Raw genomic sequence first — 22,299 nt, forward strand, 5'->3', positions numbered from 1 at the left:
GACACACAGTAATCACCCCTCCTTGATTAGTGACCACAGAGAGAAAGCTCCCATGACTTTTTTCATCAGGAAACAGACAACCAGGGAGTGTTCAGAACAGAGAAGGATTAGCGCAAAAACTAACAATGAGGACATGAAACCAGGACTGCAGTAAGGTAAAGGAAGCTATTTAGCTAAAAAATGTTTTTCCTTTAGTGACCCTTTAAGACATCAGCATACCAAGGCACTTTGGTTTCATGCTCCCAACTTTGTGGGAATAGTTTGGGGATGTCCCCTTCCTATTCCAACATGACTGCACACCAGTGCACAAAGCAAGATCCATAAAGACATGGATGAGCGAGTTTGGGTTGGAGAAACTTGACGGGCCTGCACAGGGTCCTGACCTTAAACCCATAGAATACATTTGGGATGAATTAGAGCGGAGACTACCAGTCAGGCCTTCTCGTCCACATCAGTGCCTGACCTCACAAATGCACTTCTGGAAGAATGGTCAATCATTCCCATAGACACACTCCTAAACCTTGTGGACAGCATTCCTAGAAGTTAAAGCTGTTATAGTTGCAAAGGGTGGGCCAAATCAATATTGAACCCTACGGACTAAGACTGGGATGACAATAAATTCATGTGCGTGTAAACGCAGGCGTCCCAATACTTTTGACAATATAGTGTATAAGTAAGGGGTGTCCAACCTTTTGCCCTTCCTGGGCCACACATAAAATACACTAACTATAAGAATGCATTGGTGGAGGTGAGAGATCTGAAGTTGTAAAGGAGGGCTATTTGGTATATTACTACTACTGCCTTGTAGCCATTGCACGGTGTTGGATTTACTGGGTTTCAAGTGGGAGCTTAGGATTTTGTACTCTACCCCTCTTCTTACTCTTATTCTTCCCCCTCTATCTGCCTATACTTCTCTTCTAGCCTGCTCTTCCCTCTCCCTCTTGGATCAGTACCTAGTCTTTATGGGGATTTGGTGGATATTTTCTAACATCTCTGTATTGCGCCTCTCCTCTTCCTTTTTTCTTTTTCTTATTTGGAGCACTTTACTGGCCTCATCATATTACTAAGTTTGTTGACCAAGGAGATGGCTTGTGCTACTGAATGTATTTCTTACCTGCATGATGTGATATTATACACTGTAATATCCTGCGGAATTATTATTCTTGGTTCTATGTGACTATATGCCACTATTAAAACAGAAAGAAATATTGCGCATACCAAAATAGAAACAAATATATTAACAGCTGCGTCTCAAAGATGTCATACAACATCAAACATGAAAATACAAAAAAAAGGGGAGTCGCGCTGAATTGTGCAAAATGATTGATGAACACCTGAATGACACAATCCTAATTATAAAGTGGATTCAGTGCATCAAAAAAAAAAAAAAACCAGAGTAAAAAACTCAAAATAAATAAATTGGAAAGGAAAATATGAACACAGTCCAATGTATAGTAACAAAGTACAGTGAGTCCCAAGTGTGCGAAACAAATCCACAGCGTAGTGATTACTGACAGACAGGAGACCGCCACCCACGAGAAACACTGACCCTTACCGGAAATAAAATCATATACAGCAAAATTGAATAGACCTCCACTCTCCGCAGCGGGAACAGGTTTAAGCATCCATCCAATGAAATTCACAAAGGCAATGAGTTGATCCCCCAATTGCTCACCCGGTATTGGAACTCCAGAGTATGCAAAGAAATCAGGGAGAGCTCATAGCGTAAAACCGTATGGTAATTTATTGTATAAAAAGCAGATTGTGCACTTGCATCAATCCAATAAAAACAAGCATAAAAACAGCAGCCGGCCGGCCTGGTTAGGAGCGTGTGCCCATGTCTTCCGGGTCCTCACACGTACAACGCGGTGACGTCAAAGCGCCGCCTCCCGACGTTTCGTCTCAACAGGGACTTGTTCACAAAACTTAATGAACATTACCTATTATGGGAAGTATACCATCTAGTGGGCAGCACTCAGCTGGGAGGGGAGAACCCAGAAGTTTAATGAACCTGCGTCTTCTTTCCCGTACATAAAGCGGCTCCCACTGCCTAGGTAGATTCTCACCACCATTAAATTTTCCACCCTTCCATATTAAAGGTCTATGTTTTTTTGAGATTGTTCACAAAAAACTACAAGCAAATATGTGCATGTCTCACTTGCATTGGACTTATAAATCAGTGGTTGCCATCTTATGAGCTAAAGGGGGGCCTCAAATGTGGCCCCTGACATCACCAAAGGGCAACACATAGGCCCGGATTCACAAAGCACTTACGCCAACGTATCTCGAGATACGCCGCGTAAGTCTATCTATGCGCCGTCGTATCTGTGCGCCGTGCCCACAATCTGAGTTACGCCTGAAAATAGGCTGCATACGACCGACGTAACTTTCCTACGCCGGCCCATATTTACGCTGGCCGCAAGGGGCGCTCCTATTGATTTTCTATGCAAATGAGGGAGATACGCCAATTCACGAACGTAGTTGCGCCCGGCGCATAATATACGCGGTTTGCGTAAGGCGTACGTCCAGCGTAAAGTTATTCCACATATAGGAGGTGCAACTCATGCAAAGGTATGGACCAGGGAACAGAGCCGTCGTATTTTACGTCGTTTACGTAGTACGTGAATAGGGCTGGGCGTAGGTTATGTTCACATGGTAGGCAGTGATCCGGGACGGCATCAACGGGACGGCGCATGCGCCGTGCGTTATTCGTATCTTTATGACGCTCAGTCCATCATTTACATGGGGTCACGCCTCATTTGCATGGCTCGCGCCCACTTCCACCTATGCTGGCTTACGCCGAGGAAACCCAGCGTAGATTTTGGGGCGAGTGCTTTGTGAATACTGTGCTTGCCTCTGTGCGCTGCGTCAGCGTAGCGTATATTCGATATGCTACGCCGGCACAAATATGCGCCGAGGTATGTGAATCCGGGCCATAGTGTTCAATATATGTAATGCTTGAGAGGACTGTCAGAAACTGCATACCAAATAAAGGAAATGAGTGTCGAAAAGTGTGGACATTTTTGACTGGGGTATGCTGCAGAGGACAATACAAAACTAGGAACTTGTTACATAAGGCTAGTAGAGCTCAATACTATTATCCTAATCCATCTTCCCACTACAGACTGCTGAGGTCTGAGGGCTTCACATCATTCACCAAAGGGCCACAGGTTGGGCACCAGGGATGTAAATGAAGATGGCTTGATGACTTTTGCAGAGTTGCCTGCCCTCGTCACAGCCGATGCCGTCGCCGCCATCTTGCTACACCCCACAGTAAACTCGTATGCTACCGTGCATGCGACAAACTCTTATCGAGCATGTGCGGGTTTTCAATGGAACAGGTAAGCTCACAGACAACCGGTTTTCTCGGCAGGAAACACTCTGCCGGGAATCCTGACGGGAAAATAGAGAGCAGGTCCTCTATTTTTCCCGGGCAGTTTTCCTGTCGGGAAAACTGCTAGGGAGCATACACACGGCCGGGATTCCTGGCCAAATGCTCTTCTGGCAGTTTTTCTGCTGGGAAAACCAGTCATGTGTACGAGGCTTTAGCCAAAAAAACTGACCCATGTATTAAAGTAGTTTTCAGTACATTGATGTTTAAGTAAATATTGAGTTTATCTAGTCCAAATGTAGCGATTTAAGTTGTCTTGTATCTTTAAGCTGAAGAAGTTCCTCTGTGTGACCTGTTGTTTTATCCTTTTAGCCCAGTTGCTATAGCTGCTCTCGGAATTCTAGTACTTCTCTCTTTGCTGGTTGTGTTATATTACTTTGCACAAGGAAACCCTCCTCAGGATCCTCTATTTTATGGTAAGTAGAAGATTACTGCTATAAAATTCAGTAGCAATTACTCTGTTCTCTGCAAACTTGTTTCCACCTTCATTTCCTGTCTAAATGACTTTAATCATCAACCAATTCCCTTTCCTCTGGATTTGTCCTGTTGTTTGTCTCTCACAGCTATTGGCTTCTTCTACCATCAATCATTTTTGTTCCCAAGCATTATATGAAGGAACATATCCCTGGCTCATTTTAGACATGCATGCTCCCTGGATGGTACAGAGTTTAGTGGCCAGCAGAGAGGAGCATGCATGTTCTGAAGGGATGCCAGGAATGTGTTTTTTTTGTGATTTTTATCACGACTGCGACATATGGCGGACACTTTTGACACATTTTTGTGACCATTGTAATTTTACAGCGATCAGTGCTATAAAAATGCACTGATTACTGTAAAAATGACACTGGCAGTGAAGCAGTTAACCTTAGTGGGCGTTGAAGGGGTTACGTGTATCCTAGGGAGTGATTCTAACTGTTAGGGGGCGTGACTATGAGTGACATGTCACTGATCGCTGCTCCCGGTGAGAGGGAGCATTCGATCAGTGACATGTCACTAGGAAGAACGGGGAGATGTGTTTACACTGACATCTCCCCGTTCTTCAGCTCTGTGACCCAATCGCGGGACACCGGTGGACAGGGTCGCGAGCGCACACCCAGCAGGGCACGCGTGACCACACGGTGACAAATTAAAGGGGACGTATATATAAGCCCATTTGCCCAGCCATGCCATTCTGTCGATTGTATAAGTTTGTGGTTAAACACATACACTACTTTTTAGCTTTAAATTGTCAGCTTTTTCTACATTTTAGTTTGTCACATTTTATTGGTTGATTTAGTTTTTGCATTTATGGTAAATACTTGGTGGGTGTGTAAAGTAAGGCTGATGGCCTATATTAATTGAACCTGAATGGAGTATAATGCAAAGGAATAACTGATGCATCACACTTTTCAAAGACTTGTGTTCAGTGTCTGTAAATAGGTCAACCCATGAGCAGGGCATCCATTAGACATGCAGATCAGCAGTTGATTGTCTTTTTTTTTTTCTTTTTTTTTTTCAAGTAATTATTAGGCCTTACCTGTTTCATACATTTTCAGTTAGGAATAATGTTAATGTAAAACCCAGTTTTGAGCATACTACACAAAGCAGAATGTATGCCTTAGTGCTCCCTCCCTGAAGCATTTGCATACACCACCTTTCCTTTGCCACCCTGCTGGTTTGTTCCACCACTATGATCAAAGAAAATACCTGCTACTTCTGGGTATGGAGGAGCATGTGACTTGCTCTCCTTGCTCTGTGACAGCTCTGGTGCTTTTTGATTGACCTAGCACCATCACATAGAGGCAGGAAGACAGTCTGTAGCCCTGTGTAAACTCTGACTAGATTGACTTGGCTGCCAAAGGGAGCTTCAGGGTACTAAAATAATGGTGTATGCTACAGGGGATGGGGACACTAAAGCAAGGCTATTACCTTACCCTGCATGAGGGGAATAAGCATTTCTTCTGAAAATGATGGGCAAGGTTTTTTAAAGTGCAATTTCAGACTATTTCTATCTAAATTAAATAATGCTTAAATCTGCTCCCACCCCCCTTCTAAATCGTATCCTAACTACCCTGAGAACGGAAGATTCTTATACTTACCTATTCTCAGAGCATTCCAGTCCAGTCATGTGATCTCCCTAGCAACTGACATCAGGGGAGAGGAGAGATGGCTGACATGCCTACCTTGGGGCATTCAATGTTGGCTGTCCCTCCTCTCCCTTAAAGCCACCGCTGGGTACTGATCATGTGACTAGACCGGAGCACCCTGAGATAAGTATAAGCATCTTCCTTTTACAGCGTAGTTAGCATAGGTGTTAGAACAGGGGTGGGAGCAGGTTTAACCATAGTTAGGAATAGCCTGGAATTCCACTTTAGCATTGTTTTACTGGGACAATATTTGTTTTTGTTTTTCACACGTGAAAAAAAATGCTTTTTTGGCCATAAAAATGCTTTAAAACCCCAAAATCTATTTTCTGAAAACACAGGCCCTGTATAATAAAATTGTAGAAGTGGCAATTTTTTATGTCGCACTTTATTTGTGCAAGTGTTTATCAAATGCATATTTTCAGGATACACTACAGTGAATTGAATTTTAGTACATTCAAATGCAATAAAAGGTCAATTTTTAGCAAAATATAAAATAGTTACGGCAAGTACATAGATACCAATCATGTCATGCACATAATATGATGAAAAAATGTTTACCCATAATTGTCCACAAGGTACATTTTTTTGAAAGCTTTTACAGGTTATCAGTTTAGAGTTAACCATGAATAATGGCCCTAGAATTATTGCTTTTACTCTGACATTCACAGTGATGCCTTACATTTGTGGCACAATTACAATTTACATACACATGCACACCCTATGTATACAATCACATGTATGCATGGGACAACAGAGTTGTGTTTCATTTTTAAAAATATGTTTGTTTTTTTTACACTTTTTTTATTTTATTTATTTTTCTTTTCATTTTATTGTTACTACAAAATGGGCCAACAAGCCCCTATGTAATTGCATGGGCAGGTTGCAGATTTTCTTTATGGAGATATCGGGGATTTATTAATGCCACCTCTGCCCTCAGCTGCAGCTAATGAAGCACTGATTGTGTTTGTTTAGCTGCTTACCTGTCCACAGTAGCCGGGGAATGACCGCTTTCTTTCAGGTTGTTTCATCACAGAGGACATAAAATAAGGGACATTCCCCGTGTTCCATCCGCTTAGCATCCTGAAGCAGTTTACTGCTGTCCCTGGTTCCCCAGAATAATGGGGGAGCCCAGGAACTCGAGAAAGGAGGGAAGCAGGGTGGCACCTTATCGGTACTATATTAGTTATTAGGCAGCTATATAGCCACCATGGTCATTTTTACATAAAAAGCTGATAGCAGGTTGCAAACAATGATATTAAAGTGGATGTAAACCCACTCTCATCATTTCTAAAATACTGCCATAGTGCTGATCTATAAGGATATACATGCCTCCTGCATGTATCCTTACCTGTCAAATGTCTCCCCTCTGTCTGTTATGAGACCCGAAAAACTGCAGATTCTGTGGGTGGATCTGTTGTCTGGAGCTCGGTGGGTGGAATCGTGATGTCAGTAGACTTCCCGCCCACCTCTACACCTCTACACTCCCCTTGCCAACATGCATTTTTTCCTATGTATTTCTTACACTAAATTATGCTATGATCACTAACATCCAGTAAAAATCCAGAAAAGTAACCACATGACTTCAGAAAAGGAGTGGGGGTGGGAATTAAAAAATAATGTCTGTCTCAGGCTAGTGCATGAGATATGTAAATAACCTGTCATTCACAGCAAGGGGGAAGAACGAACAAAAGTTTTCTCCTGTTTGTCCGTTTATCTCACTGAAAAAAAAGGAAAAGAGGATTGCTCAGAGCTGGATTAACTCTTTGTGGCAAGACTGGGCACAGATCATAGGAAATCATATACTGTACATTGTGACAGAATTTTTTTTTTTTTAAAAAGTTGGGTTTACATCCACTTTAAGCTCACAGCTACAGCAGAGCTTGTTTTAACCCCTTGAATTCCAGGGTGTTTATAAATGTACCTTGATAGACAAATAGTTAATGCAACATTTGTTGATATGTGCATTTGAAAGTTTGATTGAGCCCCTATACCCCTGTAACCAATAATTTGTTTGAACCTATTACACCTATAGTATGTAAGCTTGTTGGACATCCCATATCAAAACATGGTGATTATAATGCAGTTGAGCCACCCGATTGCGGTTCTGCTTTTCTTGGAAGTTGCTTTTGGAGGGTTTCTGTCCCTTTGTGCCCATTTAGCCAAAAGAACTTCTGTGAGGTTCGATACTGATGTTGAGCAAACATATCTGGCTTACAGTTTGTGTTCCAGTCCAGTTTAGTGGGATTGAGGCCAGGGCTCTATACAAGCCTCCTTAGTTCCCCTGCACCAAACTCTTTAAAACCATGGCCCGGATTCAGATAGGAGTTACAACGACGTATTCGTAGAATCAGTTACGCATAGATTTCCCTAAGATCCGACCGGCGTAAGTCTCTTACACCGTCGTATCTTAGGCTGCATATTTACGCTGGCCGCTAGGTGGCGCTTCCGTAGATTTACGCGAATAATATGCAAATTAGGTAGATACGCCGATTCAGAAACGTACGTCCGCCCGGCGCATTTTTTTACGTCGTTTACGTAAGGCTTTTTCCGGCGTAAAGTTACCCCTCATAAAGCAGGGGTAAGTCATGTTAAGTCTGGACGTCGGAAACGACTGAACAGCGTCATATTTTACATCGTTTGCGTAAGTCGTTCGCGAAAAGGGCTGTATGTAAGTTACGTTCACGTCGAAAGCATTGACAGTTTGCGGCGTAATTTGGAGCATGCGCACGTGGAAACTTTCACGGACGGCGCATGCGCCATTCGTATAAAACGTCAAATACGTGGGGTCACAAGGAATTTAAATAAAACACGCCCACATCATCCACATTTGAATTAGGCGAGCTTACGCCGACACATTTACACTACGCCGCCGTAACTTAGGGCGCAAGTTCTTTCTGAATACGGAACTTGCGCCCTAAGTTACAGCGGCGTAATGTATCTGAGATACGTTACGCCCGCCGAAAGATACGTAAATGTATATGAATCCGGGCCCATGTCTTTATGGAGCTTCCTTTCTGCACAGGACCTTCTCCAAACTACTGCCATAAGGTTGAAAAAACACAAATATCTAAAATATCTTTGCACTCTATGCTATACAATTAACAGTACCCTTCGATGGAAGAATCTAAACTCAATAATTTGGGGGTATGTAAACATATTTTTGGCCATTTAGTGTAATTAAAAATCCAGATATATTTTTGGGGATATAGTAAATCATAAAACGAATGACTTTGGAAATTATCGTGGACCACATTCTTGGGTGCTGACACATTTTCGAGAGCCGACACTTCTTCTAAGCCTTTTCTTATGACAGCAACACAGTGCATAGCTGCTGCATCATTGGATTACATCAGATATACTGTAGATGCAATACTACTGGATTTCCTTGTTATGGCGAACAGAAGTCAGGAAGACGGCTTTTATTCCCCACTACAGGCCCAAAACTTTGAGGGCATTTCTTTCAATGGATTTATCTATAAACAGATTGCAGGAACTCCACTGATGAAAGATTTTTAAAGAGTAACTCCACTTTTGTTCAGAAAAAAAACTTTCCCTCTGAGTATTCTGTGTACATTTTAACCACTAGCTGACCAGCCGCCGCAGTTATACGGCGGCAGGTCGGCTCGGCTGCGCGAAATCACGTAGGTATACGTCATTTCGCATTTCAGCCATTAGGGGCATGTGCGCGCCGCCTGCGGCCCTCGTGCTCGCCCCTGGTGCCAACGCGCGTGCGATAACCGCCGGGCACCCACGATCGTTTGTTACAGAGCGAGAACCGGGAGCTGTGTGTATAAACGCAAAGCTCCCGGTCCTGTCAGGGGGAGAAATGACTGTTCGTCTGTTCATACAATGTATAAACAGCGATCTGTCCTTTCCCCTAGTCAGTCCCACCCCCCTTCAGTTAGAACACACCTAGGGAACATAATTGACCCCTTCCTCGCCCCCTAGTGTTAACCCCTTCCCTGCCAGTGACATTTTAACAGTAATCAATGCATTTTTATAGCACTGATCGCTATAAAAATGCCAATGGTCCCAAAAATGTGTCAAAAGTGTCCGCCATAAGGTCGCAGTACCGATAAAAATCGCTGATCGCAGCCATTACTAGTAAAAAAATTTTTTTTATAAAAATTGCAATAAAACTATCCCCTATTTTGTAGACGCTATAACTTTTGCGCAAACCAATCAATAAACGCTTATTGCGATTTTTTTTTTCTTTCTAAAAATATGTAGAAGAATACGTATCGGCCTAAACTGAGGAAAATTTTTTTTTTATATATATTTTTGAGGGATATTTATTATAGCAAAAAGTAAAAAATATTCATATTTTTTTTTCAAAATTGTCGCTCTATTTTTGTTTATAGCGCAAAAAATAAAAACCGCAGAGGTGATCAAATACCACCAAAAGAAAGCTCTATTTGTGGAAAAAAAAGGACTCCAATTTTGTTTGGGAACCACGTCGCACGACCGCACAATTGTCAGTTAAAGTGGTTCTCCACCCTAAAGTGGAGTCCCGCTGATCGGAACCCTCCCCCCCTCCGGTGTCACATTTGACACCTTTCAGGGGGGAGGGGGGTGCAGATACCTGTCTAAAGACAGGTATTTGCACCCACTTCCGGCCACACGCTACGGGCAAAAGACGGGTTTTTCTGACTTCCCGTCTGTCGCCCGTTGTGTGCTGGGAACACTCGGCTCCCAGCACGCAGCGTGTGAGCCAATCGGCGGGCGCAGCGCGACTCGCGCATGCGCCGTAGGGAACCGGGCAGTGAAGCCGCAGCGCTTCACTTCCTGGTTCCCTCAGCTTGGATGGCGGGGGGAGCAGCAGAGAGACGAGCGATCGCTCGTCCTCTGCTGCGATCGGCGCTGGACTCCAGGACAGGTAAGTGTCCTAATATTAAAAGTCAGCAGCTGCAGTATTTGTAGCTGCTGGCTTTTAATATTTTTTTCCCATGGCACATCCGCTTTAAAGCGACGCAGTGCCGAATCACAAAAAGTGGCCTGGTCATTGACCAGCAAAATGGTCCAGGGCTAAAGTGGTTAACAAACTTTGTTGCAGAGTCCTACCCTTTTTTTTTAAGAAAAAGCTGTTTGTATGTCTGTGTCCATGTGTAGAGTGAATCTGCAAGAGAGTGATCTTATAATTATCAATCAGTTGAAGGGATCTAAGCAGGAAAGTGGCAAGGTCTGCATCCCTTTAGACATGACATTTTTGCTATAGGAGATGCCCAAAGTAGGAGATTTTGGAAAATCAGTAAGCCAATAACTCAAGCAGAAAGTTACATTTCAGGGCGGGTGTTCTGTACAGCAACTGTGTCTGCAGTCAAAGTTTGCACAAAATATTGGCAGGGCTGTGCAAAATGCAATTTTTTATGGTAGCTAAACTTCGGCATCAAGGAACACAGGAAGCAGCTGAATAGTGCTCCCATGGGGAAAACAAAATGTACACCTGATTCTGCAGAAATAATGCAACACTGGACTGCAATTTTGGTGAGGACAACAACCTGAGCACTTCAATGGAATGGAATGTGTGGTGGTTAACCACTTAACCCCCGGACCATATTGCTGGTCAAAGACCAGAGCACTTTTTGCGATTCGGGACTGCGCCGCTTTAACTGACAATTGCGCGGTCGTGCGACGTGGCTCCCAAACAAAATTGGCGTCCTTTTTTTCCCACAAATAGAGCTTTCTTTTGGTGGTATTTGATCACCTCTGCGGTTTTTATTTTTTGCGCTATAAACAAAAATAGAGCGACAATTTTGCAAAAAAATGAATATTTTTTACTTTTTGCTGTAATAAATATCCCCCAAAAATATATATAAAAATTTTTTTTTCCTCAGTTTAGGACGATACGTATTCTTCTACATATTTTTCGTAAAAAAAAATCGCAATAAGCGTTTATTGATTGGTTTGCGCAAAAGTTATAGCGTTTACAAAATAGGGGGGTATTTTTATGGCATTTTTATGAATATATTTTTTTTACTAGTAATGGCGGCGATCAGCGATTTTTTTTCGGTACTGCGACATTATGGCGGACACTTCGGACACTTTTGACACATTTTAGGGACCATTGGCATTTTTATAGCATTTTTATAGCATTTTTTATGCCACTGGCAGTGAAGGGGTTAACACTAGGGGGTGGGGAAGGGGTTAAGTATGTTCCCTGGGTGTGTTCTTACTGTGGGGGGGGGGGTGGCCTCACTAGGGGAAACACTGATCCTCTGTTCATACATTGTATGAACAGAAGATCAGCATTTCCCCTGCTGACAGGACCGGGAGCTGTGTGTTTACACACACAGCTCCCGGTCCCCGCTCTGTACCGAGCGATCGCGTGTGCACACGCACGGGAGTCGGGGTCGAGCAGGGGCGTGCGCGCGCCTCCGGCGGCGCGCACGCGCCCCTTGTGGCCGCTCGAAGAGCGGACGTATAGCTACGGGCTCTCGCCCAGGAGAGCCGACCTGCCGCCGTATAATGACGGTGGCTGGTCGGCTAGTAGTTAAAGGATTTATTTAAGGTAATGTAATGTTAGTTTGCTTACTGACTTAAAGGGTCACTAAAGGAAAAAAATAATTATTGGCTAAATAGCTTCCTTTACCTTAGTGCAGTGCTGTTTTCATGCCCTCATTGTTCGTTTTAGCACAGATGTTCTTGTATGGCTTTTCTGATCTCCCCACTTCCTGGTTGTCTGTGTGAGAAAAGCATGGCAGAGCAAGGGGATTCCTGGTGTGTGGACAAACGTGCTCGCCCCCTCCTGGAGACTACATGTGTGCGTGTGAACGCTGTGCACCTCTCCCAAACAGCAAGGAGGTGTAAATGACTGGGTGTGTCTGTAAAACCACAGCACCTCCTCTCTTGGAATAAGATTCGTTCAATTTCAAAATGTGGGCGGGTTATTCTAATTTCAAACCAGCGCGCTCGTCACGCTTTTTCTTAAAGCGGGAGTTCACCCATTTGTTAAATTTTTTTTTTTCTCCCCTTAGATTCCTGCTCGTTCGGTCTAGGGGAATCGGCTATTTGTATTAAAATATGAGCAGTACTTACCCGTTTTCGAGCTGCATCTTCTTCCGTCGCTTCCGGGTATGGGTCTTCGGGAGCGGGCGTTCCTTCTTGATTGACATTCTTCCGAGAGGCTTCCGACGGTCGCATCCATCGCGTCACTCGTAGCCGAAAGAAGCCGAACGTCGGTGCGGCTCTATACTGCGCCTGCGCACCGACGTTCGGCTTCTTTCGGAAAATCGTGACGCGATGGATGCGACCGTCGGAAGCCTCTCGGAAGACTGTCAATCAAGAAGGAACGCCCATTCCCGAAGCCCATACCCGGAAGCGACGGAGAGGATGCATCTCGTAAACGGGTAAGTACTGCACATATTTTAAAACAAATAGCCGATTCCCCTAGAGAAAACGAGCAGGAATCTAAGGGGAAAAAGTGCCCTCTAAGGGTGAACCCCCGCTTTAACTGCGCGATGCGCAAAGGATTCTGGGAAATGTCGTTCCCAGCATGACGGCGACGTCGCTCTCATGACCGAGCGCTGAGATTGCGGAAGTAAAAAGAAGAAACGAAAGTCGGGAGACCAAGGTAAGACATCGGAATAGATTAATCCATTATCACTATTTAAAAAAAATAATCAATACACAATTAAGACTTAGTACATAACAGCAGTGCATTTTAGCCCAAATTGTTTTTTCCTTTAGTGACCCTTTAACCATTTGCCCTCTGAAAGATTTTACCCCCCTTCATGACCAGGCTATTTTTTACAATTCAGCACTGTGCTATTTTAACTGGCAATTGTGGGGTCATGCAACACTGTACCCAAACAACATTTATATATTTTTTTTCACACAAATAGAGCTTTCTTATGGTGGTATTTTATCACCTATGTTTTTTTTTTTTTTTGCAATATAAATGTAAAAATACAAATTTGGAAAAAAAAAAAAGAACTAATGTTTTACTTTCTACTATAATGTCCTTTTTTCATATTTTTTACTTTCTGCTAAAATTTCTTCATACATTTTGGCCAAAATGTATTCCGCTGCATGTGTTTGTGTGCCCCTACAGCTTGCTATGAGGGCACCCGAGCCAAGCCACTGCTCCCTAGACATTCAGACACAGAGCTGTGCCCCGGCCCACCCCCTATCTCTTCTCATTGGCTGACTGACTTTGATTGACAGCAGCGGGAGCCAATTTAGTTTGTTTGTGGGCTCCAACTTGTATGTCCGACATTCTGTAATCATTGGGATACTGTAAATGATAAATTAGTATGAGGGAAAGGGGTGGTTAGTGGTTACCTGTTCTCATGTATAGTTGAAATGTTCTTAACATATACAGTCCTTGTTATTCCTTTTGTAATAAAAAAAAAAAATCGAATTTTAAAAAGCAAGTTTAGTTTATTTACTGAATAAGCTGTACTTTTTTTCAAGCATAATACTTTTATGAACACAGCACTCCGTGTTCCCACAGTAAAAAAAAAATCACTTTGAATTTGTAAAACTTTTCCACTGACTTTCCAAGTCAATTGTGCATAGACCCTAATAATAAGGATATTTATTTTTTTCACTTGTCTCAGCCATATTGCAATTGTATGCATATATTCCGGTGTGTGTGTGTGTCTCGCATGAAAGTTGCAGCATCATCACATATTTTGGTTTTGAGGTACATCGAAGTAAACACTCATTTTTCCAAATTGTATGCATATATATTTACTTTCAATTATCACAAAATATCCGTGTGACGCTTTGTTTTTTTCTCTTTTTCTCTCTTCAACTGTTTTTAGTTTTTGCGATTTTCTCCTTTACAAGTGTTATCGACTTAATAATATGGCTAGAAGAAGATGGCCACATAAGTGGATTTATGGCGTTTTACATGAAGGAGGTAGGAATAACTGGTGTCTACAGCCATTACATGTATCTAAGGTTTCAATTCCCAAGTTTCATATTATTTTAACTATAAAGTGTGTTACCCTTTTACTTTTTTACATTTCTAAAACATCAGACAAGATTTTATGCTTTTGGAGATATTGATTTCACAAACTCTTATTTTTGTTTGATTGATATCTGATTGTCAGGACATTGTGGTTAGGTGTAAATTGACGGTGAATAACAGTAATTTAGTAAACAGTTACCTTGTTCTTTGTAACCTGCAGTTTTTGTCCAGGGGAAGCACATTACAACTTCCCGGACAATGATTTTCAGTTTTTGCCACAACAAGAGGAAAAATAAGGTTCCGTTTTGATCCTCTCCTGTTATGGCCAGTCTGATAAACTCACTGGATCAAAATGTCCTATAATGCCCTGTACACACGATCGGTCAATCTGATGAGAGCAGTCTGATGGATTTTTCCATCAGTTAACCGATGAAGCTGACTGATGGTCAGTCGTGCCTACACACCATCTGTTAAAAAATCGATCGTGTCAAAACGCGGTGACGTAAAACACAGCGACGTGCTGAAAAAAACAAAGTTCAATGCTTCCAAGCATGTGTCGACTTGATTCTGAGCATGCATGGATTTTTAACCGATGGACGTGCCTACAAACAATCGTTTTTTTTTCTATCGGTTAGGTATCCATCGGTTAATTTTAAAACAAGTTTCACATTTTTTAACTGATGGATAAATAACCGATGGGGCCTACACACGATCGGTTTGGTCTGATGAAAACGGTCCATCAGACCGTTCTCATCGGATTGACCGATCGTGTGTACGCGGCATTTGGTAATTGTAACATTGGATGTAATTTGTAGCACAAACACAGTTTAGTAGTCCTTTATTGTTTAATTATTGCTACATAATGTGGTCAAACATTTTCTTGCTTAAAGGGAAGTTCCAGCCTTTTTAGGTTTATTAAAAGTCAGCAGCGATGCGGCCGCCCAGAGCTCCGCTCCTCTCCGCTGGCACCTCCATTCACTCTGTGGGCACCCGACCGTGACAGCTTTCGGCTTCACGGCCGTGCACGCACTGCGGATTTGCGAGTGCCGCTGTGCTCCCTGAGGAAGTCCCACTCCTACCGAAGCCCCCCCCCCCCCAAAGGTGAGGAGTGCTTAAAACGGAAGTTCCACTTTTGGGCGAAACTCCAGGCAAACCTCTATATTAACAGTTTGAGAAGAGAAAGAATACCCCCTGAATGAGATTTTAAACGGCAACGATACTATCATACTAGGTCAAATCAATGTTTATTAAACATATACAAAGATCAATCACACACGTGATGCTCAAGATTGACAGAACAGATAACATGATGATTACATGAGTATATTGACATTTACATAAATAGCAATACTCTCCAATATCCTTCGGGACCCAGGATTTTTTTCTCAGATATTGGAGAGTATTGCTATTTATGTATACTATGTCAATATACTCATGTAATCATCATGTTATCTGTTCTAACTGTCAGTCTAGATCATCACATGTGTGATCGATCTTTTTATATGTTTAATAAATAATGATTTTACCTATTTTGGTAGTATTTGCTGTTTAAAATCCCATTCAGGGGGTATCCTTTCTCTTTTATATATCCAGGGATGTGGCAACCATCTACCTTGTTTTGCCTTGGTGGGAACATTTAAACTATTCACAGTTTGAAAACATATATTTTTACTCTTTTACCTTCCAAAAGTTCTGTAATTTTTGCAAAACAATTCCTTTGATAATCACACTTTTGCGGTCAGAATAATCATTTCCCATGCATTGGACATGGGTGATAATGCCGACTCATTGTCTAATGATCAAGCTGGAGATGGAGAGGACATCGGAAGCCACAAAGATGAACTAGAAAGAAATTGCCTAAAGAGTGAAGTCGTAAGAGTAAGGCCGGGTACTCACGACCAAACATGTATGGTGAAAGCGGTCCGTCGGACCGTTTTCACCATACATGTCTGCCAGAGGGCTTCTGTACGATGGTTGTACACACCATCGTACAGAAGTCCGCGCGTAAACAATACGCGGGGCGTGTCCGCGGTGTCGCCGCGTTGATGACGCGGTGTCGCCGCGACAATGACGCGGCGACGTGGGCGGCCCGCCTTTAAAATGCTTCCACGCATGCGTCGAAGTCATTCGACGCATGCGAGGGACGGCGGGCGCCTGGACATGTACGGTAGGTCTGTACTGACGACCGTACATGTCCGAGCGGGCAGAATTCCAGCGGACTGTTTTAAAACAAGTCCAGGAATATTTGTCTGCTGGGAAAAGGCCCGGCGGGCAAATGTTTGCTGGAATTCGGCCCGCTCGCGCCCACACACGACCAAACATGTCTGCTGAAACTGGCCTGCGGGCCAGTTTCAGCAGACATGTTTGGTCGTGAGTATGGGGCCTAAGAGATGGATGCATCACAAAACAGATTATCCAGAATTTTTATTTATGGTTATTAAAACAGAGAACATATGCTTTACAAGGAAGGAAATACAAATGTATATGTATATTTTAGCAGTTTTACTACAGTTTAATATTTACAAAATCTTCCAATAAATAACTTAATCCTAAACTAATGGAAAAATCTTCTCCCACATGCAGCTGATGTCCCCTTGTCCTTTGTACAGATCTTCCGTTAAAAAAAGTAAATTTGCCATATGTTTGTACTGGTCTTGAATTTATTATAGCAATCCTATCACAAAAATAAAACTCCAACCCACACCTCCCATCATGCGAACAATTGGCACTAGAGCAGGATTAATAGTCAAAATATCACCTTCTTTTTCTTTATTTTTTTTTTCCTTAGAGAGGTTTCAATGAATGAAACTTTAATTGAAATGTAGCATTTCAGTTTGGCTGTTTTTCAGGTTGACAGATCCATGTCTGTTCTGGCACATACAGTGCCTTGCGAAAGTATTCGGCCCCCTTGAACTTTGCGACCTTTTGCCACATTTCAGGCTTCAAACATAAAGATATAAAACTGTAATTTTTTTTGAAGAATCAACAAGTGGGACACAATCATGAAGTGGAACAAAATTTATTGGATATTTCAAACTTTAACAAATAAAAAACTGAAAAATTGGGCGTGCAAAATGATTCAGCCCCCTTAAGTTAATACTTTGTAGCGCCACCTTTTGCTGCGATTACAGCTGTAAGTCGCTTGGGGTATGTCTCTATCAGTTTTGCACATCGAGAGACTGAAATTTTTGCCCATTCCTCCTTGCAAAACCGTTCGAGCTCAGTGAGGTTGGATGGAGAGTGTTTGTGAACAGCAGTTTTCAGTTCTTTCCACAGGTTCTCGATTGGATTCAGGTCTGGACTTTGACTTGGCCATTCTAACACCTGGATGTGTTTATTTGTGAACCATTCCATTGCAGATTTTGCTTTATGTTTTGGATCATTGTCTTGTTGGAAGACAAATCTCCGTCCCAGTCTCAGGTCTTTTGCAGACTCCATCAGGTTTTCTTCCAGAATGGTCCTGTATTTGGCTCCATCCATCTTCCCATCAATTTTAACCATCTTCCCTGTCCCTGCTGAAGAAAAGCAGGCCCAAACCATGATGCTGCCACCACCATGTTTGACAGTGGGGATGGTGTGTTCAGGGTGATGAGCTGTGTTGCTTTTACGGCAAACATAACGTTTTGCATTGTTGCCAAAAAGTTCGATTTTGGATTCATCTGACCAGAGCACCTTCTTCCACATGTTTGGTGTGTCTCCCAGGTGGCTTGTGGCAAACTTTAAACAACACTTTTTATAGATATCTTTAAAAAATGGCTTTCTTCTTGCCACTCTTCCATAGAGGCCAGATTTGTGCAGTATACGACTGATTGTTGTCCTATGGACAGAGTCTCCCACCTCAGCTGTAGATCTCTGCAGTTCATCCAGAGTGATCATAGGCCTCTTGGCTGCATCTCTGATCAGTCTTCTCCTTGTATGAGCTGAAAGTTTAGAGGGACGGCCAGGTCTTCGTAGATTTGCAGTGGTCTGATACTCCTTCCATTTCAATATTATCGCTTGCACAGTGCTCCTTGGGATGTTTAAAGCTTGGGAAATCTTTTTGTATCCAAATCCGGCTTTAAACTTCTCCACAACAGTATCTCGGACCTGCCTGGTGTGTTCCTTGTTCTTCATGATGCTCTCTGCGCTTTAAACAGACCTCTGAGACTATCACAGTGCAGGTGCATTTATACGGAGACTTGATTACACACAGGTGGATTCTATTTATCATCATTAGTCATTTAGGTCAACATTGAATCATTCAGAGATCCTCACTGAACTTATGGAGAGAGTTTGCTGCACTGAAATTAAAGGAGCTGAATAATTTTGCACGCCCAATTTTTCAGTTTTTTATTTGTTAAAGTTTAAAATATCCAAGAAATTTCGTTCCACTTCATGATTGTGTCCCACTTGTTGTTGATTCTTCAAAAAAAAAAAAATTACAGTTTTATATCTTTATGTTTGAAGCCTGAAATGTGGCAAAAGGTTGCAAAGTTCAAGGGGGCCGAATACTTTCGCAAGGCACTGTAGCTGCTACTCCTTCTGTTCCCTACTGCAAAGTCACTACACTGTGTGAGTGGCTTCAAACACAGCCTACAAATCACATTAAAAACAATATTTTTGGTCATATTAATATGAAATATTACATTCTAATATTTTATGTTCCTATTTGTGGCCATCAGGTGAAGCTTTAGCTTTTTTTTCTTTTTTATTCTTATTACCTGTTTAAAAAAAAAAGACAATTTTTTTACAAAGCATGACAGCTTATTGAGATGTATGAATATAAGTGAATGTGCAAAAGAAACTCCAACTCTTCCCTCTGTTCATGCATACAGTGAGGGGAAAAAACTATTTGATGCCCTGCTGATTTTGTGTGTTTACCCATTGCCAAAAAAAGATCAGGCTATACTGTAATTTCAATGGTAGGTTTATTTTAACAGTGAGAGACAGAATAACAACAAAAAATGTTTTGGTTTTTTAATAAATTGATTCGCATTTTAATGAGTGAAATAAGTATTTGACCCCTTTGCAAAACATGACATAGTACTTGGTGGCAAAGTCCTTGTTGGCAATCATAGAGGTCAGACGTTTTTTGTAGTTGGCCATGTGGTTTACACACATCTCAGGAGGGATTTTGTCCCACTCCTCTTTGCAGATCCTCTCCAAGTCATTAAAGCAGTGGTTCACCCTAATAATTTTTTTTTTCCTAGCATTAAATTAGGCATAGTAGCGCGAGCTACAGTATGCCTGTATTTATTTTTTTAGCCCCGTACTCACTGTGCAATCGTATAGATAAGATTCCGACTCCCCGCGGGGAATGGGCGTTCCTATCCAGAGGGAGCATGATTGACGGCCGGCTATGGCGCGTCACGCTTCTCCGGAAATAGCCGAAATAGGACTTGGCGCTTCACGGCGCCTGCGCATAGTCTGTGCGCAGGCGCCGTGAAGAGCCGAGACCTACTCCGGCTATCTTCGGGGAGCGTGACGTGCCATAGCCGGCCGTCGATCATCCTCCCTCTGGATAGGAACGCCCATTCCCCGCGGGGAGTCAGAATCTTATCTATACGATTGCACAGTGAGTACCGGGCTAAAAAAATAAATACAGGCGTACTGTAGCTCGCGCTACTATGCCTAATTTAATGCTAAAATGTTGGTAATGAGGGTGAACCACCACTTTAAGGTTTCGAGGCTGACATTTGGTAACTCAAACTTTCAGCTCCCTCCACATATTTTATATGGGATTAAGGTCTGGAAACTGGCTAGGCCACTCCAGTACCTTGTGTACTGTTGAGGCTTTTTGCCGAAACTAGTCTGCTGCTGACTGTACTCACTGAAGGCTTCACAATAAATACGCTTGATGTTATGCAGTTGCCGGCTGCTTCTTTTACTCTATGGCCGTTTGTCTATTGGTGTATGGGAGGACACCTCAGCTTGGACACCCTGACTGCAAACTTCCAAAGTAAGACTTTGTTTCCCACTGTTCTGAGCCATACAATCTTTGATCAACTCCAGTGCCTTGGTGTACATTTAACAAGTGATGGTAAATAGTAATTATTAAGACCCAGAAAAGGCTGCTCCTTTTTCAAGTGAACTAGTCACCCATATACATGTAAAATAAATTAAACATAAAAGGATGGTGCTAATTTATTATATCATAAATCATATTATAATAAAAAATCATAGAGAAGGAAAAAGTCCATATATCTAAAGAAAAGTGTTCAATAACGTGAAATAGGTAACCTTTAAAGGATCACTAAGATGATTATTTTTTTTTTAAATAACAAACATGTTATACTTACCTCCACTGTGCAGCTCGTTTTGCACAGAGTGGCCCCGAACCTGGTCTTCTGGGGTCCCTCTTCGGTTGTCTCGGCTCCCCCCTGCAAGAACTTTCCACCTTCATGTGAGCGAGCTCGCATGGTGGAAAGCTCTTACGGGCACGCTCCCGTGATATAGCCACTTACTGTATCACTCGGCCCCGCCCCAGGTGCGCAGCGTCATTGGATATGATTGACAGCAGCCTGAGCCAATGGCTGCACTGCTATCAATATCCAATGACAAGCCGACTCAAGCTGGGGGAAACTGTTGCGGGAAGGAGCCCACAGAGTTTCGGGGCTTAGGTAAGTAAAACCGGGGGGCTGGGGAGGCCGTCATTGCCAGGTTTTTTTCACCTTAATGTATAGGATGCATTAAGGTGAAAAAAACGAACCTTTACAACCCCTTTAAGTGTCCGTGCTCCACCAACACTCATGTGAGACGAAAAAAACTCACCAAATAGCAAAATAGCTAGATATAATAACAACCTTAATGTACTTCTTCTTAAACCACTCCTTTGTTGCCTACCTAGGCTGTGTTTTTTGGGTCATTGCCATGCTGGAATACCCATCCAAGACCCATTTTCTATTGAAGGTACATGGCCCCATCCATTGTCCCTTTGTTTTGTCCCCTTAGCAGAAAAGTTCCCCCAAAGCATAATGTTTCCACCTCCGTGTTTGACAGTGGGTATGATGTTTTTGGGGTCATAGGCAGCATTCCTCCTCCAAACATGGCGAGTTGAGTTGATGCCAAAGAGCTTGGTTTTGGTCTCATCTGACCACAACACTTTCACTCAGTTCTCCTCTGAATCATTCAGATGTTCATTAGCAAACTTCAGATAGGCCTGTACATGTAATTTCTTGAGCAGGGGGACATTAAGGGCACTGCAGGATTTCAGTCCTTCATGGCGCAGTGTGTTATTGTTTTCTTGGTGACTATGGTCCCAGCTGCCTTGAGATCAATGATCAGATTCTCCAGTGTAGTTGTGGGCTGATTACTCACCGTTCTCATGATAATAGAAATTCCATGAGGTGAGAACTTGCATAGAGCCCCAGACCGAGGGAGATTGACAGTTATTTTGTGTTTCTTCCATTTGCGAAATAATCGCACCAACTGTTGTCACCCTCTCACCAAACTGCTTGGTGATGGGCTTGTAGCCCATTCCAGCCTTGTGTAGGTCTACACTCTTGGCCCTGACATCCTTGGACAGCTCTTTGGTCTTGGCCATGTTGGAGATATTGGAATATGATTTATTGATTGCTTCTGTGGACAGGTGTCTTTTTTACCCTTTAAGGCCAGGTTCTCACTGGTAGGACACGGCTGCTGTACAACTGTCATCCTACTTTGCCCTGCGCCATCAGTCCTCCATCGGTCCTACTTTCGTTCGACTTCAATAAACGGGATACGATTTTTCTCTGACTTTGAGATAGTCTGACATTTGACCAATCAAAACAATGCAGGTGTGACATAAATTCCTTTTCCTGCTGCTATAATCACCATGTTGAAGTTTGATGGTTAGGCCCCTTTCACACCTGCAGACCGTATGTCCGCTTTTTCATCCATCCATTTGCGGA

At 42.7% G+C, this 22,299-nt stretch overlaps 1 protein-coding gene across 1 annotated transcript in view; it reads left to right on the top strand.

Annotated features, from left to right (window-relative positions):
• Positions 1-22,299, top strand: part of TM6SF2 (transmembrane 6 superfamily member 2) — a 62,649-nt gene that overhangs the window by 12,625 nt on the left and 27,725 nt on the right. Inside the window, exons 2-3 of the mRNA XM_040320640.1 lie at positions 3,704-3,807; positions 14,283-14,380. Coding sequence (XP_040176574.1) covers positions 3,704-3,807; positions 14,283-14,380 — 202 coding nt within the window. The remainder of the gene's footprint in view (positions 1-3,703; positions 3,808-14,282; positions 14,381-22,299) is intronic.

This window comes from Rana temporaria, chromosome 1 (assembly GCF_905171775.1).
Source record: "Rana temporaria chromosome 1, aRanTem1.1, whole genome shotgun sequence".
In the NCBI taxonomy this organism is placed as follows: Eukaryota; Metazoa; Chordata; class Amphibia; order Anura; family Ranidae; genus Rana; species Rana temporaria.